At 35.9% G+C, this 23,892-nt stretch overlaps 1 protein-coding gene and 1 pseudogene across 1 annotated transcript; both read right to left on the bottom strand.

Annotated features, from left to right (window-relative positions):
• Positions 1-1,648: 1,648 nt before the first annotated feature.
• On the bottom strand, positions 1,649-2,605 carry LOC105785952 (F-box protein SKIP23-like; annotated as a pseudogene).
• A 1,132-nt stretch (positions 2,606-3,737) lies between these two features.
• Positions 3,738-5,711, bottom strand: LOC105785949 (F-box protein SKIP23). Its single transcript, XM_012612161.2, has one exon. The coding sequence runs from the start codon at positions 5,253-5,255 to the stop codon at positions 3,861-3,863; it is 1,395 nt and encodes a 464-aa protein (XP_012467615.1). The 5' UTR covers positions 5,256-5,711; the 3' UTR covers positions 3,738-3,860.
• Between the last annotated feature and the right edge of the window lie 18,181 nt (positions 5,712-23,892).

The following is a 23,892-nucleotide window of genomic DNA, read 5'->3' as shown; positions in this document are numbered from 1 at the left end:
TGAAAAATCGAATACCTTAATTTTGGATGAATTACAAGCAACCATTAAAATTTTATAATAAAATGCAAAATCAAATCTTATAAATCTGAACTTAATGCTCATAATTATCATGAGTTTGCATCAAAATTTAAAACCATTAAGTTAAATATCTCAAAATCAACCTCATAATAATTGACATATCCCACAATTCCATATCATCCTAATTTAATCAAATATTCAAATTCATAATATACTAAAACCAAATACGCACAGCAAAATAACCTAAATCTCATCATATATTTGACCATACGATAATATATAGCCATTAAACAAAATAATAGAAAGCAATTAAGAGATTAAAAAATAGTCGACTTATTTACGAATTTTGAAATTAAATGCCCTTTCAATTTACATCAATCTTAAACTTTAATCCTCTTTGAATTGAATCTATATGAAATTATGAAAATATAATGATTACCAACATTCACACATTACTACAAACATATTCAAACAATGATCGATTTAATGTTTAATTGAAGGAATCAACACTCACACACATCCAATTAAAAGGATGCCCCGATTCCTTTTTCCTAAAACCAAACATTCATATCATGAAATAAACACAAAATAATTGATCATAAATCAAACTAGATGCGGAAGTATACCTAAATTCATCGATTTCTTGAAATGCGGTTTTGATCTTTTAAATTAGCACATAAGTAATATAAAAAATGTGTCTCTTTCTTTTCTAGAGATGAGATATTAGAAAAGTTACCTTAGGTGTAAGTTGAGACCATAATCTTAATATATAACTTTTGTACATTAACCTTAATTTCTACGCAGCACATCATCAATTAGCAATTAATTACTAGAGTATCTACATATATTTGACCCATACTGTCCAATAAAACTTAACCAAATTAGATCACTTTTAAATTGAGCTAATCTTTTATGATACTAAATAATAACATGTAATTACTCTTACTATATATATGATGTCCATATTTTCTACGCTCATGTCAATAAACATGAAAGACATTAAGAAAAGACATCATTAATAACCGTTAATTGAGAGTAGTTTTTTTTATTTCTTATGTGCAATTTTGAATACATTAACCGAGTGTAGCATTCAAAAGAAGTTGAGAAACTTGAGAGTACATACAGAAAAATAACATGAATACATAAATTATCATGTCTACTATATACTTGAGTTAGAAAAAACAAAATTTGAAGCTGCACTTTGAGCTTGGAAATGGACGCTCTGTGCCGACTACTTTACTTGCAGAAGAAGTTACTGTTTTCAAGGTATTTGCTGTTGGAGAGATGGCTAAATCGGGCTCAAGATACGTGCACTCACTTTCTGATGTAGCAGAAGTTATGGAATGAGTGGAGTTGCTTATAACTTCAGTGGAAGAAGTTACCCATTCTGGAGCTGGCCAAAACAAGTTACGGTAGGCAGGGCAATTCTCTAAGCGACTGGCTGTACCTGTTTCTAAATCAAACACAAGCATATATGTATATCCAATTCCATGCTCATGATTACCATATCCTGGATAGTCGGAGAGATTTTCCGGATAGAAGATGAGGTTTCCTCTACCCCAACCAAATTCAGAAGCTGGCGCAGATGTTGCTTCATGAAAACCCATAAACAAGATCTGATCCCTCAAACTCAAACTATCCATCCCACTTGTGCTCTTCTTCATTCATCCTTAAAACTCTAACAGGAACCACCTTCCCCGCTTCCCAAAACATTTCTAGGAACAACAAATTATCAACGGACTTAACCAAGAACTTTCTGCATCTGGAAGCGCGGAAACACTCTACATGTGGTAGGAAACTAACGATTAAAGATTGGTCAATGGCTATAGTTCTTCCATTTCCGTCGATGGCATAGAATTTCCCATTGAATGAAATAATATCCTCAAGGCAACTCACATTTTCAAGCACAATCCATTCCTTTTCTCCCGATCTCAGAAGGGCCGAGATCCCGAACATGGAAAACATTATAAAATCATCACTATCGATAGTACTTGACCGCAAGAAGACAACTTTCTGTCGGTAGGTTGCGTAATGGGCCTCTATAGGATGATCAATACTAACATCATAATGACCAACGTGCTCATGACCCAATTCAAGGACCTGAAAGTTGGTTAAATCCAATACCTTCGGAAACTTTCTCGGAGGACGTTCCAGCCAAGGAGGATTCAACAGTTGCATTTCGACAGGGTGATGGTGGGTTGCATCTCTGATTTTGGCCAACCAGCAAGCTGGGGCTTCTGTTTGGTTAGCGCAAGACGATCTAATAAGTTAAAGGGTGTTTACGGAAATATAGCTCAGAGACCATTCACTTCTACCACGCCTTGGTAAAGGGAGATTTGTGGGTAGTAAAGGGTTAAGTTTTGGTGGGAGTGGAGCAGAGGAACGCCATGAAGAGCAGACAGATCGGAATCTGAGAATATCAAATCGGGCTTCAAGGCATTTGGCTATTAGAACTACAAGTTCCGGCGGGAGTTGAGACCAATCTGCCATTTGGGGTTTACAAGTTTTTGCTCCACTCAAATCTGCTAGGGTTGCTTACAGCTGCCCGCCATTTTTGTTTTTATATAAATATATTCAGAATAGAATAAGGTATAAATAAATTTAAAATTTTGCTATGTTCGTTTTTTTTTGTCTTTTGAGGATGACCTTCATTACTTTACCTTACTGTTAAGTAATTACAAAATTAAAACAAAACAAAAATGAAAACCCTAAAACTCAGTTTCCAGAAAATAATGTTTGAACATCAACAATGTAAAAACAGACTGAATAATCGTTTTGTCAATTGCTATATATTTTCATATACAGGGCCTTAAACTCATCAATCTCTGTTTAGGTTATATACTGTTGGTATGTATAATCACATACAAAAAGTTGTTATCAGCAGTTTTCTCACATGTTTCCATTGTTGATCCACGATTCAATCAGGTCCTATAATCCACCTCCAAATTCACTCTGTTTTCTTCTTCTTCACCAATGACTTTGCTCTGTTTTATTTTATTTATTGATTTTCTACTCTTTTAAGTTTCTCATATTCAACAAATTTTGAATATTTATAAGATATATGAACTCTTCTATTTTATGCATTTTTGTATTGTTTCTTTTAGGATACGTAGGTACCATACATGTAACTGGAAGGGGGAGGTGCGTAGCTTATACGAAAGAGGCAATGCAGGGTGATAATTTTTCAGAGAGAAGGGGAACGGGAAGCAAACTATAAGTGTCAGACCTTGGGGAAACTGAAGGACAAAAGCAATGAAAATTGTATGCAAGAAAAGCACGTTGAGGAACGCCTTTGGTCAGTGCACATGCAGATATAGTGCAAGAAAATCGGGTTTAAATGCCCATAGGCCTTTGGCTTAAGTCTAAGAGGCCATGAGGAGTGAATTGAGTCCTACTTCAGTCACTGAAATGAGTACTTGATGACTCACTTCAGTCACACCAGCAAGAGCACGTTAATGATGCTGCCTCTGGAAACTTCAGTTCAGAATCAGGATGGATGGTCATTGATGGCAAGAAGGATGTTCCGTAACGATAGTGCCAAAGCACAATTTGGGACAATGGAGAAGGTAGATACCATGGTGCCAAAACAATTCCACAACTCAGGAAACTATCATGACTCCATGTCTCTTGAGAGTGAAATTGATGCTGCGAATTGTCACTGACCAGGAAACATGTCAATTGAAGAAATAAAAAAGGAACAGGCTGAGATTATGCAGAAATTGGTGGAAATGATGTTGTCCATATAGAGATAAGCAAGGAAAAATCATAATAGTTTATACATGCCTGCACACGTTTTCCATAAATATTATACATCTATGGGTAAATGGGGGTCTTGAGGGGAGTTAGAAACAGCAGAATTTGAAGCTGCACTTTGAGCTTGGAGAGGGTTGCTCGCTGCCGACTTCTTTTCCTGCCGGATAAGTTACTCTTTTTGGGGTAATTGGTGTTGGAGAGAGAGCGAAACCGGATTCAGGATACATGCATTCATTTTCTGGTGTAGCAGAACTTATCAAATGAGTCGAGTTGCTTATAACTTCAGTCAAAGAAATCGTGAAATCAGATTCAGGATTCATGCATTCATTTTCTGGTGTAGCAGAACTTATTGAATGAGCCGAGTTGCTTATAACTTCTGTCAAAGAAATTACTGATTCTGAAGAAGTTGCCCATTGTGGAGGTGGCCAGAACAAGTTACAGTAGGCAGGGCAATTCTCTAAAGGGCAGGCAGTACCAGTTTCTAAATCAAACACAAAGACAAGTCTAAATCCAGGGTCAGGATCATGTGGAGAGCCGAAGAGACCTCCGGGATAGAAGATGAAGTTTCCTTTACTCCAATATAATTCAGAAGCTGGTGCTGAAACTGCTCCATAAAAATCCAGAAATAAAATCCGATCCCTTAAACTTTCCATCTCATCCCACTTGTGATCTTCTTCACTCATCCTAAACACTCTAAAACCAACACCCTTATCTGGATTCGAAAGCATTTCAACAGCCAACAAATTATCATGGGACTTAACCAAGAACTTTCTGCTACCGGGAGAGCCTACATGTGGCAGGAAACTAACGTTTAAAGATTGGTCAATGACTCTAGTTTTGCCATTTAGGTCAATGGCATAGAATTTCTCATTAAATGAAATAATATCCTCAATGTCATACATAATTTCAAGCACAGTCCATTCCTTTTCCCCCGACCTCAGAAAAGCCGGGTATCGGAAAGACGCAAATATTATAAAATCATCACAATTGGTACTTGACTGCTGCAGAACTACTTTTTTTCTGTAGTCGTAGCATAGGGGCTCTAAAGGATGATCAATATACACATCATACAGACCAATATATTGCTGACCCAATTCAATGACTTGAAAGTTGGTTAAATCCAATACCTTTGGGAAGTTTCTTGGAAGAGATTCCAGCTTAGAATCTGAAAAAGGATTCAACAATTGCATTTTGACACCGCGGCTTCCTTCTCCGATTTTGACCAACCAGCAAGCAGGGGCTTCTGTTTCGTCGCCGCGAGACGATCTTAAAAGGTAAAAGGTATATCTGGTGATATGGCTCAGAGACTCCTCAATTCTACCTTGGGTTCGGAGATACGTGGGTCGAAAAGGGTAAAGTTTTGGTGGAACAGAGGAACGCCATGAACAGCAGACAGATCGGAATCTGACAACATCAAATCGGGCTTCAAGGCGTTCGGCTATTAGAACTAGAAGCTCTTGTGGGAGTTGAGACCAATCTGCCATTTGAGATCACAAGTTTTGCTTTGCATTCAGATCTGCTACGGGCAACGGTAGCTGCCTGCCTGCCAACTTTTCTTATTAAACATATTCAGAATAGAATTAAAAAATAAAAAGTTCAAGTAAATCGATAAAATAAAATAAAAATTGTTTTTTCGTTTTCTATTCTGCTTTTGAGGAACTTGATCACTTTATCCTACCCTAAAGTAGTTTCAAAATAAATAAATAAAAACCTTTGGACTCAGTTTTCTAGAAAATAATGGGAACATCTACAACAAATTACAGAGTGAAGAATTGTCTTGACTTTTGTCAAATGTTATTCATTTTCACATTGACGGACGCTTACAATTATCAACCAAGAAGAGATCAATTCTTCGAATTCTTGAGAAATAAATCACCAGTGACGTTGAACCAAGAAAAAACAACTGGCACAAAATATGTACAATTAAAAGTTTCCCTCAAAGAATATGATAAAGAGAAAGAAATAACTATCCAAACAGAGAGAATAATTTTCTTTTTATTATTCGAAAATGCTTAGTTTAAACCCTCTTCAGGTACAGTATATATATAGTCATACGTATGCCTTAGTATTTGCTCTCAACAATATAACTGCATTCAACAAACTTAACAACTTTCTAAAACTGTTAATATTCATCCATCTTCTCCCTAGGCAAAACCCGTAGACAACTCCGAAAACGAGCAAAATTCGATAGCGAAAGTGGTTTAGTGAGAACATCAGCGACTTGATCACACGCAGGAACTTCTCCCACTACTATTGAACCAATAGCAACCTTTTCACGAACAAAAAATAAATCTAACTCAACATGCTTAAACTTGGAATGTAGGACAGGATTAGCAGCAATTGCAACTGCACCAGAACTATCACACCAAACATTTGGTATATCGGAACATTTAACATGTAACTCCTGAAGTAATGATAATAACCATGTAACCTCACTAGTGACTGCAGCAAGACTCCGGTATTCCGCCTCAGCCGTAGACCGAGTAACGACTTGCTGTTTCTTAGAACACCAAGACACAGGAGTACGTCCAAAATACACACAGTACCCAGTGGTGGATCGCCGGTCATCAAAATCTAACCCCCAGTTTGCATCAGCATAACCAACTAAGGATAAACTATCATCTGGACAAAATACAATCCCAAGTTCAAGCGTACCACCTAGATACCGCAAGATGCGCTTTAAAGCAGTCATATGAACAGAAGTGGGACAATGCATAAACTGACATATTCGATTAACCGCATATGCCACATCAGGCCTTGTAAGTGTCACGTACTGTAGTGCTCCAGCAAGGCTCCTGTATTCAGTCGAGTCCGCCAAACGTTGACCCTCATCTCTAGTCATAATAGTAGAACTTATCATCGGTGTATTTACACTCTTCGCATTCTCCATCGAGCACCGAATAAGAATATCTCGAATATACTTCTTCTGACAGAGATGAAGACATCCTGAGGAAGAACGAGTAACCTCCATCCCAAGAAAGTAATGAAGTTCACCCATATCCTTAAGCGAAAACTCGGTATTCAACAATTGGATAAACCAGTCTATAACAGTAGACACATCCCCTGTAATAATAATATCATCAACATACACAAGAACGTATAGCGTTGAATCAGATTGGACCCTGACAAACAAAAACGCATCAGACTTCGATACCACAAAGCCCACCGATAGTAAAAAACCTTTAAGCTTCTCAAACCAAGCACGTGGAGCCTGACGAAGACCATAGAGCGCTTTCTTCAGACGACACACCAGAGGTTTACCATGAGAATCAAGCTGAACATAACCAGGAGGCTGATGCATGAAAACCTCAGTATCAAGATCGCCATTTAGAAATGAATTATTCACATCCACTTACCGAATGAGCCACCCTCGAGACACGGTAATAGACAAGATAACTCTGATAGTAGCCGGTTTTACCACCGGACTAAAAGTTTCCTTAAAATCACACCCCGGAACCTATGAGCAACCTTTCGCAACTAAGCGAGCCTTATATCGAGCAATAGTACCATCAAAATTCCTTTTGATTTTGAACAACCATTTGCACCCAATAACCTTACGATTAGTTGGAGCGGAAACTAAGTCCCATGTGGAGTTACGAACAAGCGCCTCATACTCATCTTGTGCAGCAGCACGCCACTCAGTAGAAGTCATGGCTTCTTCAATTGTAGAAGGCTCAATAGCTTCAACAGTTAACACCTTAGGCTTGAAAACACCTGCCTTGGCCCGAGTGACCATAGGATGAGTATTACCCCCAAGTGTCCCGCTAACTTGACCTTCAGATGCTGACGAACCATCAGACGCTGACGAATCACCTGCAGACACTCTCAAAGTAGAGTTAGAATAAGCAGGGTTATCACTGGATGAACCCGAACGAGCATTAATATCACTTGATGCAGACACTCGCAAGTTAGAGCGAGAATGAACATTGGTATCACCTGAAGAATCCAAATCATTCATGGTTGGAATATTACTCGACCCAGACCCAACATCAGCCATAGACTGGACCAACTCATCACCAGACCCAGGGTTATTAATCGGAGACTGCACCCCTTGTAAAGATGATGTCACCATGCACGGTGCAAAAGATGACGAGGAAGAGTAAGGCCACACAAGAGGAACAACATTTGAGCTAGTCTGACTAGTTGTTGAGACAGACTTATCAAAACTAGACTCAGCAAACAAGAATCACTGCTCATCAAAAACCACATGCCTCGAAATAATAATCTTACCATCTGGTAAAAGACACTGATACCCTTTGTGACGAGGACTGTAACCCAAAAATGTCGAGGGATGAGACCGAAAATCTAATTTATGACCTACAAAGGGACGTAAGTAAGGATAACAACAGCAACCAAACACTCGAAGATGATCATAGGTCGGATCAGTTCCATAGAGTGCATTGAATGGAGAACTGCCCTGAAGGACAACAGTAGGAAGTCGATTTATAAGATGAACCGCACAACAAAATGCATATCCCCAGTATTCCATAGGTAAATTTACGTGAGCCAATAAAGTAATACCCGTTTCAACAATGTGACGATGCTTACGCTCAGCCACTCTATTTTGGTCAGAAGTGTACGGACAAGTCAAGCGATGTACAATTCCTTGAGATTCTAAAACAGACGAAAACCCACGGTATTCACCGCCCCAATCACTCTAAAATTGTTTAATAGACTTGTCAAACTGTGTCTTAACTAATTGTTGAAACTGAGTGAAACACTCCATAGCTTGACCTTTTTGATGTACCAAATATACCAAAGTAAACCTAGTACTCATGTCAATAAACGAAACGTAATATCTCTTATCATTACAAGCAACAGGCGCAGGACCCCAAAGATCAGAAACAACCAGTTCAAAAGGACTATAGCTAGTAGTCGAAGGAGAAAAAGGCAACTTATGTGACCTTCCTTTTTGACATGCAGTACATATACCATCCAAACTATTTTTACTTGAAACAACATTACATTTATTTAGAATAGTTTTGACCACAGAAGCTGATGGGTGGCCTAAACGATTATGCCATAAAGCAAACACAGAACAACGTGAAACTTGCGAATGAGCAACAAACGGATATACTTGTGACGGATTCGAAACCACTGGCACAGAAAATTGATATAAGCCATCATGAATGTGGCCCGTCAGCAAAGTCTCCCGAGTGACGGCATCCTTAAAAACACAATGTGTAGAGTGAAACTCAAAAAACACACCATTATCACGAGCAAACTGTGAGACGGATAATAGATTTTTCCGTATGCTCGGCACACACAAAACATTTGATAATGCAACGACTTAGATTGAGTAGGCAAACTAGCAGTACCAATTGACGAAATGACCGCAGGAGTACCATCACCCATTAAAAGAGACGACTTACCTGAATATGGCGTGACATCACGTAAAGCTGACACATCACGACAAACATGATGACTTGCTCCTGAGTCAAGATACCAGGTTGTGGTGTCACCGTGCACTGGAAGATACAAACCATCATTACCAGTACGAGATTCGAGTAGAGCAGTATTAACATGAGACTCCGAGACTGAAGAATCAGAGAAATCAGATGTACTTAGATCCCCTAGTCGAGGAAGCCCAATACACACATCAGACCCAGTATAAACTCGAGCACGCGGTTTGGTAAATCGTAAAACCCGATCATTCTCAAGCAATTCAGGCGAACCGGGATCAGCTTGGTCAACCTGAACAAAATTCGAGGATGGAGCACCATGCGGCCCAACATTTGATTCAATATTCTGCCCAGGTGACATGTGCGCAACATTCAGCCCATGCAACACAGGTTGACCAGTCCTATCAACAAAGTCTCGTGACACAAGACCAGTCAACCCAGGCCCATCACGCACATTAGACCTGTGAACATCACCAGAAAATCGGCCAGATTCATGTTGCTCAGAAAAAACATGTGGCGCACGCGCCAATTGATCATTTTTTAAGCCAGCACACCAATTTTGACCATCACTATGCCTATTTTGACTGGAAAAATTTCCTTGGCCATAAAAAATCCTTTGACTTTTCGGATGAGGAACCCCATACTGTTCATCATCATGTTGCACAAAAACACCAGAGCTAGATCGCTCAACACCAGACGACACACCTGGACGCTCTACGGATGAGGTATTCGAGTCACGATGATATCGGTAGTAGCATTTCTGAGCCACATAACCGAAGCGACTACAGATCTGACATTGAACGCGAGATCTGAATGTCCTGCCACGACCACGCACCGGCGGGCGACCCCCACGACTAGCTCCTTCAACAGACGGTGCATCTTCAACGAGGTTTGCATTCAAATGGACTTCCTGGAACACTTGAGCTTGACGGCTCTCACAGTCAACCAACGTATCAACCAAACGCTGCAAAGACAAGATACCAGTCGACAACCTAGCGGAAGAGATAACCGCCTCAAACTCCAGCGGTAAGCCTGCAAGAGTCACCTTGATTTTCTATTCATCAGATAAACGAGAGCTAGAAGCAGCTAACATAGCACACAACTCTTTAATTCTAGCAACATAAGCTTTAACAGAGAGAGTACCTTTCTTCAACGAATGAATTTCATGCCGGATCCGTGACTGCTTGGCACCAGTATTAGCGGCAAACAGATTACTCACTGTGGTCCATATGTCACACGCCGTGCATGTATCATCAAACGAAGACTGATGAGAAGTACTGATGGTGGATAAAAGCCATGAGGTCAGCAACCGATCTTGCTGCGTAAACACCTGCGCGGCCAGATTTGGTGCACGAGAACCATCGGGCAGAGAAATAAACCTTGACAGCGGAACAATAGTACCATCTAGAAATCCTATAAGGCCATATCCATCAACAATTAGTTTTACCTGTTTACGCCATTGAATATAGGTGCCGTCATCGAGTTTAACCACCTCATGCCGAGGAAACAGATTCGTAACACGATCGCCGGAGAATAGGCCAGAGCTCGGCTCACCAAACACAGAGTCAGTGGAAGCCATGATACCAGAATCCAGATCCAGAATCAAATGGCGAATGATACCATAAAAGAATATGATAAAGAGAAAGAAATAACTATCTAAACAGAGAGAATAATCTTCTTTTTATTATTCGAAAATGCTTAGTTTAAACCCTCTTCAGGTACAGTATATATATAGTCATACGTATGCCTTAGTATTTGCTCTCAACAATATAACTGCATTCAACAAACTTAACAACTTTCTAAAACTGTTAATATTCCCTGAAAGAAAATGGCAATAAATCCATACTCCATTAAGTTTTACATCAAGGCTTCAGCTTTGAAGCTGGAAAAAGGAAAAACTGCAAAAGAAGGGTATCTGATTTACAACATATTATGCAAGACCCTGGTGATATAGCTCTGAAGTTTGTGGAGCTGGGAATGGAATGCTCTTCCTTTTAGGTTTGAAAGTCAGGTCCACTTTCTTGTCTGCAGATGTAGGCTCACTTGCTCGGGGGTGTTCCCCTAACCTGGAAACTGCATTCATTATCCATCATATGACTCACTGGAACGGCTGTGTTATATTATTATTATTATTTAAATACTGAATGGTTGTGCTTGAAGATGAGAAGACTTGTGATGTTTATGAGGTTTTGCAAGAGCTATATGGATGGCTTCTTGACGAGATAAGATCTAAGGGAAGACCCAAAATTATTTCAATTATGTCTTATCAGTTTAATACTAGAGACATGAAAAAAAATAACGCGGAATTTTTGGGTTTCAATCAGAGATTCATTAAAGTTACTCGACATTTAATGATACTCTTATCGAGCAGTATGCTGCTGTATCTTTTGATGGTTTGTCCTATTGGTTGACAAATATTGCCGCATGGAATGCATGATTTAATTCTCGAATCTACCATTACAGAATTGCCTAGGAAAGACTGAAGGATACGTATAACCTATTGAGGTACTGACTGCTATCTGTTATTTTTGTGTTCTATTAGTGCATAGCAGTTTGCTGTTTATAGTAATCTGATTGAATGCCATTGAGTTAATAAAAGTTAAATAATTTTTCAAATCAACCCCAATAGTTAATTGGATTCAATGCGAGAGAAAAAAACATTGTAAATTTATTAGCTTATTTCGAAATGGTAAGGCCGCAAAGATATAGAAATAATGAAATGTCGTATGGTAGAATCTCTGATTCCAACTCTTTTGCTTAACTTAGAAGTGAACAAAATTTTTGTTTAGGCTAAAAGTCCTTTCATAATTCAACTAGTTGAATCAATTCGTATAGATTCCCAAAGCAACCGGTTCAATACCTTTCTTTGAACTGATACCTTGACTAGTTCTGATCCAATTGGTCGGTCCAGTTCAAACAACCATCTCAAAAACCAAGAGATTGAAGCCTAGAAAATGAGTTTGGAACGTGGTTATCAATTAATGCTAGCACTCCCTTTTGGTTTTTATCTTCCTTCCTCTCATAGTTGTTGGCTCAAGTAATTAAATGGGTTTATTTGTTCAAAGCAAAAGTTGGTTGAACCCAAAATTTGGATTCTTTTTAACAGCATTGGACTTCAAGAAACGATAACAAAGATGTTGTAGTAGATGATGAAGATGAAAATGAATTTGCCGACTTTGATCCCATATTAGTTTTCACTAAGCCACTGGAAGGAGGCAATGCAGAGTGATGATTTTCCAAGAGAAAAGGGAAGCAAAACTAGTCAAACCTTGGGAAAACTGAAACAAATAATGGATGGAAAAGCAATGAAAGATATAGGCAAGAGAAGCATGTTAAGTATCTCCTTAGGTGCACATGTAACACATCTAACCCATATCCGTCACTAGAACAAGGTTATGGAGCATTACTGGAATTTACAGATCAGATACAGACATTTAATATCATTCATCAATCATATCAAAAATCAATCATATACAATCATATTGTCCCTCATTTAAGCCCTCAAGGCCCAAATTATGCATTAGAAATAGTTCGGAACCAAACCGAGTACTCAGAGAATTTTTCACAAATCTCAAAGTTTTTCCAAGGTGCAGAGGACACACACCTATGTGGTCAGGCCGTGTGGCTCATACACAGCTGAGACACACACCCGTGTCTTAGGACGTGTGGGCATTCAAAATAGGGCACACGGCTGTGTCCTAGCTCGTGTCCTTACCCATGTAACTCTCTGACTTGGCCATGTGCATTCAAAATAAGTCACATGCTCGTGTGCTAGGCCGTGTGTAGGTGCAGGGGTCACATGGCCAAGCCACACACCCGTGTGCCAAGCCATGTGAAAAATCCTGAGCATTCTATTTTGAATTTTTAAGATGCAAGGGACACACGGCCGAAACACACGCCCATGTACTAGGTCGTGTGTTACACACGGCTGAGACACGCGTCCGTGTCTCTGCCCGTGTGGACAAAATAAGGCCATTTCCAAGCCTTATTTCGTCACCTAATTTGTCTTCCACCTACATTCACATTTTATCACATTCACAAACATTACCAGCCATTCAAATCAAGCCAAATTCAAGTTCAATTCATGTCAATATTCCCCATATGTCCATTCTTTTATCTTACCTAATTGATCATATAACATATATATATTTTACCAATCATATCATCTTAACTCATTTATCAACATACCTATATAATTTCTATCATTTATTCATTTCAAGACTCATCAAACACATTAAGACCATATATAACTCATCATAATATATCAATCACAAGCCATTCCACTGGCTAGCTACAACCAAACATTTACATTGTCATTATTAGTCATATTTAGCCTATACATGCCATTATAATCAAAATTAGTTTACTATATTTATACCGAAAAGTCCAAAAGATAGTGTAATATAGCTCCGACCAGCTTCTAACCTTTACGAGCCTCTGAGTACTATAAAATATAGGAATTAAATTAGAGTAAGCATTTAATGCTTAGTAAGTTCGTATAATAGGAACTTAATTTACCAATTAAATTCACATTTATAGTAAGCAAATAAACATGCTCAAACCAATTTGGCCAATAGCCTAGCACATATCCTCATCAAGCATGTTAGTCAAGTAATTCACATAAATACCGAGAACATGAATGAGCTCATCAATATTCAATTTCCACATATATGTATTTATTACTTCAAGTGTCCATGAACATATACATATATTAACATATCTTTGTATTTCAAGTATTTCTCATAGTAAGTCATCTTGAATTCATATAATCCCATATCGAAACTTTACCCGTTGAATCATTTAAAATATCGATGGATACAAGGGTAGTACACATAAAGTGTACGAATCTGAAATCTGTCAATTCATATTCGGTGGTACTCGTTAGAGCACATAATCAGGAAGTCATCTCTCAAGCCATATAATGGGAAGCTCAAGTGAGCCATGTAACGGGAAGCTTATCTGGGTTGTATAATGGGAAGCTCATAAGAGCCACAATCGGGAAGCTCATGCGAGCTAATAACGAGTAGCTTCGAAAAGCCATTAATCGGGAAGCCCCGGATAGCCATATATCGGCTAGTTCAAGCGAGTCATATTGGGAAGCTCTAGAGAGCCATTAATTAGGAAGCTAACAAAGAGCCTTTAATCGGGAAGGTTATGAAGAGCCATATATCGGGACGCTCATAAGATCTGCGGTGTGTCCATAACACATGTAGGATCACAACTGATCGGGATGCTTCGAAGAGCTATTAACAGGAAGCTCGCAAGAACCATATAACGAGAAGCTCGAGAGGGCTAATAATGGGGCGCTCTTTTAAGCTGTGGTGTGTCCGCAACATATGCAGGACCACAACCAATATGGGAAATCATGTATCCATCAAATTTCATATATTCAAACGGGACTTTATACTTATCGATCATTGTCGGATATGTGAATACTTTTATATACATGACAATAATACAAACACACACATGCAATTCAATTAACACATATAAATTCTCAATTTAGTTACACTAACTTACCTCAACAATGTTCGTGAACTTATGTGCTACTAATTCATTACTTTTTCTTTACCTCGATCTAGCTCCGTATTTGGTCTATCTGGATCTATATGAGTAAATTTAGCTCAATTTAATAAAATTCATATTCTATTCAATTCAATTCACATCTTAGGCAAAATTACTATTTTTCCCTTATACTTTTAATTAATGACGATTTCATCCTTAAACTCGGAAAATGAAATTCATATAATTTAATCCTTATTCCAAGCCTAAATGATTTTTACATGTAACATTAACAACCCATGTATTTCATAAAATTTAAAATTTTTCTATGAATTTTACATTTTTACACCATGTTTGGTTGTGTGTAATGGATTAGCCATTACACCCCTACTCCATGGCCCCACTCAATACGCCGTTTGGTTCGTTGTATTGCCCTAATACAGGCCTATTACGTTGCGGACGGATTCGGTATTTTCTCTGCTTCAGCGCCGATTTCTAATCCCTTCCAAAAGCAAAGATTAGGTAATCGGTCTCTATTTTACCCTCCCCTTGCCGAAATCGATCTCCACCCCACCCTCTCCCTCCCAACATCAACAGAAGGTGCCAGCGAACCAAACCTCCAGCCGCTCCTGACTTTCATCTTTGCATCTTTCGCCGACTCCACGGTCTCAGATCTTCGAACGCTTTGAAGCGGCAAGTTAGTAATCTCCGCCTGTGAGTAATCTCTATTTCTTTCCTCTCTGCATGCATTTTTAATGGGTGTTATTGTAATTTTTTTATAAATAAGAGTTTTTGGTGCGATTTTCAGTTCTTGGTAAATCGGTATTTCGTTTCTTGCTGGTTATGTTTTTTTTCATTATTTGTTTGGTTGTTGATCATAATATATGTATATATATATGGTTCCGTTTCATCACACTCTTCCTTTTCTTCATCGATTATTGTAGGTTCTTCTTCATCGATTATTGCACTGTTCACTTAATCGATTTCCCTTTTCTCATTACAGGTTCTTTGTTCCAACACTTCTTCATCGCACTCTTCCCCGATTTGCTCATTACAGGTTAGTTTTCCATAGGTATTTTCAATGTTTTTATTGCATGTTCGATTGAAAGGTTAGTTTTCCTCGATTGCATGTTTGTATTGCTGCTTCTTTTCCTTTGTTATGTAATCCAAAGAGTTTTAAGGAATAAGGGCAAGTATGTATTGATACATTGTGCACAATGTCTTTTTTCTCAAATAAAATTGTGTCTTGTATCAATAAAATTGTGTCATGCATCATCCAATCAGTTTTAGTGCCTTTCATTGCACTCCCCTTGTAATAAACCAAGGATTTATTCAGACCTATGCAATCGTGAAATCCACCTACCGAATATATAGCCTTGTCGATCCCAGTAGCTTTCCAGAATCCCGACCCTGTTACCCTGTTTGTCCTTATGCTGTTCCTGTATTTTCTTTCTCTTCTACAAAAGAAGTGCCATTCCTTCTCTGTACCACTGCTCAGTTTGCTAACTTTTGCACAATAATTAGTTAGTAATTAATAAAAAAATATTACATAAAGGAACTGTGAAATTAACAAGAAAGAAAATTAAGATTATTGAATCATACTTGGAAGATCCCAAGGATCATGTCTGTAGATATCAACATGTTTGATTATTTCAATACTAAAAGAGTTTCTTCTCCACTTTCCTTCTAAGATAAAACCCTACAAGTTCTTCGTTAGTAGGATGGAATCGAAAACCAGGGAGCAAAACATCTTTATCTTCAGAGATCATCTTCTCCAGCACCTTATATTGTTTTAAGATGTGTGTGACCATGGTTTTCTAGTCAAAGTCAGCCTGTTTGACTGGAAATATGAGATTGCTTGCTTCATATTTGAAGACTTTATAGCCGATAAAGATTTTGTTGGTTTGTAGATTTTTCACCAAAGAAAAAGACAATTAAAATCTGGTTTAACTTCTAAAATCAGCTTCTAATATTGTGTCTTGTGCACAATGTCTTCTAAAATCAGAGTTTGTATTGATGTTTATACAATGTGCGTTTTGGATTCCATAACTATTGAATGCCAGGCTTACTGCAGACTTGAGGCAGTGAGCAATGGAAATTGTCTGTTGTTTTCAATTCAGACAGTTTTTTGATAGTATGCTGTTTTTTGATAGTCTGCCGTTTTTTGAAAGAGTTCACAATGGAAATTGTTGATAGTGCTGTTTTTTCAATTCAGATATTAGCTTCTCGTTGTTAGTGAGTAGAAGATGAAACTGGAAATTGTTGCATTTGTTTTGATATTGTTCTTGATTTGTTCTGGAAATTGTTTTGATAGTCTGCTGGAAATTGTTCTTGATTTGTTAGTGAGTAGAAGATGAAACTGGAAATTGTTACATTTGTTTTGGTATTGTTCTTGATTTGTTCTGGCAATTGTTTTGATAGTCTGCTGGAAATTGTTCTTGATTTGTTAGTGAGTAGAAGATGAAACTGGAAATTGTTGCATTTGTTTTGATATTGTTCTTGATTTGTTATGGAAATTGTTTTGATAGTCTGTTGGAAACTGTTCTTGATTTGTTAGTGAGTAGAAGATGAAACTGGAAATTGTTGCATTTGTTTTGATATTGTTCTTGATTTGTTTTGGAAATTGTTTTGATAGTCTGTTGGAGATTGTTCTTGATTTTTTAGTGAGTAGAAGATGAAACTGGAAATTGCAAGTATAGTAGGATATAGTTCTGTTATGATTTAGATTTTGAAATCAAATGTTGTAAACGAGTTACTTGAGCTATTATTTATATTTGATTAAGGGTTAATTATGTTGTTTTCTATTAAAGACTCAAATAATTATTGAATTATTTTACAAGGATTTTTTAGTTAATAAGCTCTCTGTTTTAAATTATGTAAAAACAATCAAATTTCAATTTCGATGCTTATATAATGTTCAAATTTAAGATTAAATCTTTATATTTTAATTTTAATATAATTTGGTACATCAATATTAGCCTAGATACTTTAACCGATTAAAATGCTAACGTTAATTTTTAAACTTGATAATAATATTAAATTTTTTTGTTTAATTCAATTCATTATAATATTATTTTTATATAATTATGAAGTGAATTTTTTAAATTTTAAAATATCACATTAATGAATTTTAACTATAACACATGTCAATAGCAGCATTTAGAAGAAGTTGAAAGTGAAATTAAGTCAATTTAAATATCAAACCTACTTTTTCCCCATAAATTCAACTTTAGCATAAAATATCGAAAAAAGTGTAATTATTGTTTCTTTCACAATCATAATTGCAAATACAATACTACATTTTAATAATTATTTGTAGATGTAAATGAGATTAAATTTACAAAAATAGTTATACATATTTATACTGAAATGAAATTTAAATTTAAAATGTTATAAAAGTTTTAAAACTTCAATTTCACTATTAAACTAAATCCTCATTCTTTATTTTATTTGTTTTAAAATTAGGTCACCTTAATTAAACTAATCAATATTCAAACTTTGAACATGCTTTATAATTTTAAATTATAATGAGTTTAGTTATAATCTAACAAATACCAACAATTAATTTTAGGTCAATTATACATATACCTTTAAATTTTAATATATTTAAAATGTATTTAAATATATTTTCTTTCTTTATTATTTGGGTGATTGATAAAGAAATGAAATTAAGGTTGCAACGATATCATTTAATAGATACTTTTTTGCTTCGTGTGTTCTAAATTTGTATTGTTTATTTTTATTTGATAACGTGTAATTGCAACTTAAATTATTTGATAGTGTGTTCTAATTTTAATATGTTGCAGTAATGGCTCATCTGCCTTCAATTGCACAAAGTGTGAGGCGTAAAAGAATTGGTATTACATTGACAATATGGTTGGAAATCTGTAGAATTGCGATTTGGTTCTTATTTACAATGGGTGCCAGCCTTAGCCTACATACTTATAGACCAAGGATTAGGTCCTATACCTTAGATTTTTATGCAAAACGGGATTATGTGAAAAGGCTTGTATATGCTAGTGACGAGACCTGTATTGAACAAGTTAGGATGAATAGAACTGCCTTTTTTAAACTATGCGAGATGTTAGAATCGTTAGGGGGATTGAAGTCGTCAAGAAACATGGTTGTTGATGAGCAAGTGGCAATGTTTTTACATATCATCTCCCATCACCTGAAAAATTGAGCTATCAAGCATCACTTTAGAAGGTCCGGGGAAACTGTTAGCAGAGCATTTCATAGTGTTTTAAATGCTGTCATACGCTTACAAGATGTGTTATTTAAAAAGGCAGAGCCAATTACGGCTGATTCTTCTGACACAAGGTGGAAATGGTTTAAAGTATTGGACTGAGTTTTATATATAGCTTGTACAATATTTAGTTGATTTAGAATTAAATTAGTATTCTAACTCAAGGTTTTATATCATGTGATATAGAATTGCTTAGGTGCTCTTGATGGAACCCACATCAATATTAGGGTTCCAACAGTTGATAAACCTAGATATCGAACGCGAAAAGGTGACATAGCAACAAATATGCTAGGTGTTTGTACACCTGATATGCAATTTGTTTATGTTCTTCCTGGTTGGGAAGGTTCAGTTGTTGATGGACGGGTTCTTCGAGATGCCATTAGTAGAAGACGTGGACTAAAAGTTCCTCATGGTAAAGTGGATAGTTAGAGGACTTTGAATTATTCATTAAGATCAAACTTTTTGTGCTGAATCAATCATTTTAAAAAAAATTATTTTATAGGTTGTTATTATCTAGTTGATGCTGGATACACAAATTGTGAGGGATTTCTTGCACCATTTAGAGGACAACGATATCATTTGAACGAGTGGCGTCAGGGTTATCAGCCAAGTTCTCCGCAAGAGTTTTTTAATATGAAACATGCCTCAGCACGTAATGTTATTGAAAGATGCTTTGGGTTATTAAAACTTAGATGGGGAATACTTAGGAGTCCATCATTCTATCCTGTAAGGGTGCACAATAGAATTATTATTGCATGTTGTTTGCTCCATAATTTTATTCGAACCCATATGAGTATTGATCCTATTGAAGCGGATGTGGGAGAAGGATTACCTAGTAATGTGGTGGATGACTATGAACCGAATATCGCAAATATTCATCCATCGGATGCTTGGGCTACTTGGAGGATGGAACTAGCCAACCAAATGTTAAATGAATGGCAAGCATCTAGAAATTAGTTAGGTTTAGGGTCAAAATGAGTTTGAGTTAATTTGTTTATGTTATTTTATGTATCTAGTTTGTGAAACTTTGGTGGTGTTTGAATTGATTTTTGTATTGTACTAAACTTGTTGAATTATAATTTAATTTCTTTTCATTCAGCATGTGTTATAATTTTAAATTTAGTATTGAGCTTTTGATTCATGATATTGAACTTAATTATAATTTTATAAAGTGTTCACCTTTTGATTCATGATGTTAATAGTAATTAATATAATTTGTTTTTTTTTTCTTAAGATAATTATGTCAGGTGTTCCAGAATCAAATGCTTCTTCTCAAGCTTCTCAAGGAACCAAAAGAAAATGGGTTCTAGAAGAAGATGCAGTATTGGTTTTCTGTATGGTGGACTTGCACAATGTTGGAACATTTAATGCTGATACCGTGTTCAAAGCCGGTTATTTAAACGAGTTGGAAAGAATGCTAGAAAAGGCTTTACCAAATGGAATGTTGAAGGCAAAACCTAATATTGAATCGAGGATTAGGTTACTAAAAAGGGAGTGGTCAATCGTGTATGACATGCTTAATGACCAAAACAATAGCGGTTTTGGTTGGGACGAGCATAGGCAGCTCGTTGTTGCTGAAGATGCGGTTTGGGACTCCTATTTAAAGGTAAGAATTATTTTAAGTCTTTATTATCTTATTTTTACCAAACTTATAACTAATATGATTTCCTCATTTTTTTAGAGTCACAAAGAAGCTGCTCAATTCAGACATCGTACTTTCCCTTACTACGACCGACCATCGCCATATACGCAAGAGATCGAGCGATCGGGAAAGATGCTCAAACAAATTGCGATGTTCTTGAAGAAATAAATGCTGAGGTGTACCTACTACGATATGAATGAAGAAAGAAACTCATTCTATGATCTGTCGACGTCTCTTTGGATGACATGGATGTTTCGCTACGAGTCAAGAACGAGATAGAGACCAAGGGGGTTCCTCATCTTCAAATAAGAAAAAGAAGAAATCTGATGCTCGTGATAATATGTCTTCTTCATTTAATGAGGCTGCCACTTTATTGGCCGAAAACATGCGGGCCATTGGCGAACAAATCAGTAGGAGTATTGCCTCCGATGTGGTAATTCAGCAGAAGTCAGAAGAATCCCAGATCATCCAAGAGAAAGCTACAAATTTATATTCAACCTTACGGGAAATTGAAAGTTTAACCGTCGATGAGCGGTATCGAGCTTTGAGTAAAATTCCAAATCATCCAACTCAAATGCTTGTTTTCTTTAGTTTACCTTCTGATGTGCGATTGGAATGGGTCAGAAGATTTCTTTCTGACCATTAAAAATCAATGTTCAAACTTTTTGATGTTGTAGAATTATATAACATATGAATTATGATGTATAATTTCATTTTCATCTAACCTTTTGTTAATATAAGTTAATTACGTTTATGCAGAATATAATTCTCAAGTTATATTATGATTTTAGTAAATTCATATAAGAATATTTATTATTAAGAATTTTATGAAATTATGTATCATTATTAAATTATATTTAATATTAATTATTTTAAATTATATAAATTCATATAAGAAAATTTATTATATATCAAGAATTTTATGAAATTATATATTATTAAATTATATTTAATAATAATTATTTTAAATTATACAAATTCATAAAAGAAAATTTATTAGTAATAATTATTTTAAATTTTATTAAATCATATATTTTAATTAAAATATATTTAATAATAATTATTTCAAATTATATTTTATAGTATCATATATTATGATTTTAGTAAATTCATATAAGAATATTGATTATTAAGAATTTTATTAAATCATATATTTTAATTAAAATATATTTAATAATAATTATGTTAAATTATATTTTATAGTATCATATATTATGATTTGAGTAAATTCATATAAGAATATTGATTATTAAGAATTTTATTAAATTATATATTTTAATTAAAATATATTTAATAATAATTATGTTAAAATATGATTAAATTATTTATTATTGATATTAATAATCTTATTAAAATTTAATAACAATAACAATAATCATTTACCTAAACAAATTTCTGCTAAGGGTATTTAGTCATTTTAGTTTTTTCCCTTATGCTATTACACCTCCATTCCATTCAACCAAACACAATAGTACTATTACGCCTCTATTCCATTACATTCAACCAAACAATTGATTTGCTATTACGTCTCTATTCCATTACGCCTTTATTTCAATACAGCGAACCGAACGTGCTCTTACAATTTAGCCCCTAAATCAAAATTTCATTAAAATTCACTTTACAAAAGTTGTTTATCTATCAACAACCTTTCATTTTCTACCATAAATTTCATAATTCATGTATATTCATCCATAGAAAAACTTTAATACTTTGATAACTTTACAAATTAACCCCCCGAGATAGCTAGATTAAACTATTACGATATCGGAAATATAAAAATTCCTAAAAACAGGACAATATTACTCACTTCAATAGTTCAAGTACACCAACAAGAGCATATTGAAGATGCTAGCTCTAAAAACTTCACTGGAGAATTAGGACCGATGACCATTGATGGTTAGGTCATGCCAAAAAGAATATTCCGTAACGACAATGTCGATGTGCAAATTAGGAGAATGAAGAAGATAGATACAATTCAACAACTTAGGAAATAAACATGGCTCCCGTCCATGTCTACTGATAGTGAAATTCATGCTGAGAATCGTGCCCTATTAGCAAACATGTCACCTGAAAAAGGAACTAAACAAGCACAAAATGATCTATCAAACAATGCTACAAGCACTACAAATATAGAGAGCAATAATCCCAATCACAACAAGCTTAAACATTACAAAGAGTGGCATTGACAAATGCCAGAGAGTTGAGGCTGGTAAGGAATTGAGATTTTCCATGGATAAGACTATTGTTGAAAATGATTTTGTCCATATAAAGATAACTAAGGAAAAATCATAACAGTTTTTACATACCAGTACACATTTTCAGTAAATATTAAATAGGTAGTCTTGAGAGTAGGAATTATAAACAGCAAAAGTTGAAGCCGCACTTTGAGCTTGGAGAGGGACGATCGCTGCCAACCTTTTCCTGCGGAAGAAGTTACTCTTTTTGTGGGGATTTGCTACTATAGAGAGCTAAATTGGATTCAGGAGACTTGCAGAAGTTATCAAATGAGTTGAGTTGCTTATAACTTCAGTTGAAGAAGTTACCCATTAAAAGAGATGGCAAAACAAGTTACAGTAGGCAGGACAATTCTCTAAAGGGCTTGTAGTGACAGTTTCTAAATCAAACAGAAAGATATGACTATATTCTGGAGAGCTAGAGGGATTTTCAGGATAGAAGATGAGGTTTCCTTTACCACAACAAAATTCAGAAGCTGGTGCAGATATGGCATGATCAGAAACCAGAAATAAGATTTGCTCCCCCAAGCTTTCCATTTTGTCCCACCTTTGCTCTTCTTCACTCAATCTAAAAACTCCAAAACCAATACCTTTTTCAGGATTCCAAAGCATTTCAACAACCAACAAATTATCAGGGGCCTTAACCAACTTTCCGCAATAGGAGGAGCCCACATGGTAGGAAACTAACGTTTAAAGATTGATCAATGACTATAGTTCTTTCTTTTAGGTCAATGGCATAAATTTCCCATTAAATGAAATAATATCCCGAAGGCCATGCACATTTCAAGCATTGTCCATTCCTTTTCTCCCGACCTTAGAAAAGCTGGGTATCGGAAAGACGCAAATATTATAAAATCATCACAATTGGTACTTGACTGCTGCAGAACTACTTTTTTTCTGTAGTCATAGCATAGGGGCTCTAAAGGATGATCAATATACACATCATACAGACCAATATATTGCTGACCCAATTCAATGACTTGAATTATTGGTACTTGACCGCAAAAAAAAAATATTTTCTTTCTGTAGTCGTAGCATTGGGGCTATAAAGAATGAACAATATACACATTATACCAAACAATATATTCATGACCC

This window comes from Gossypium raimondii, chromosome 1, assembly GCF_025698545.1.
Source record: "Gossypium raimondii isolate GPD5lz chromosome 1, ASM2569854v1, whole genome shotgun sequence".
Taxonomy (NCBI): domain Eukaryota; kingdom Viridiplantae; phylum Streptophyta; class Magnoliopsida; order Malvales; family Malvaceae; genus Gossypium; species Gossypium raimondii.
The sequence above is the reverse complement of the archived record's forward strand: the minus strand, read 5'-3'. Positions and strand labels throughout refer to the sequence as shown.

Bases quoted from the DNA above. Each gene is read 5' to 3' on its own strand.
- LOC105785949 (XM_012612161.2), bottom strand. From the start codon at position 5,255: ATGGCAGATTGGTCTCAACTCCCACAAGAGCTTCTAGTTCTAATAGCC.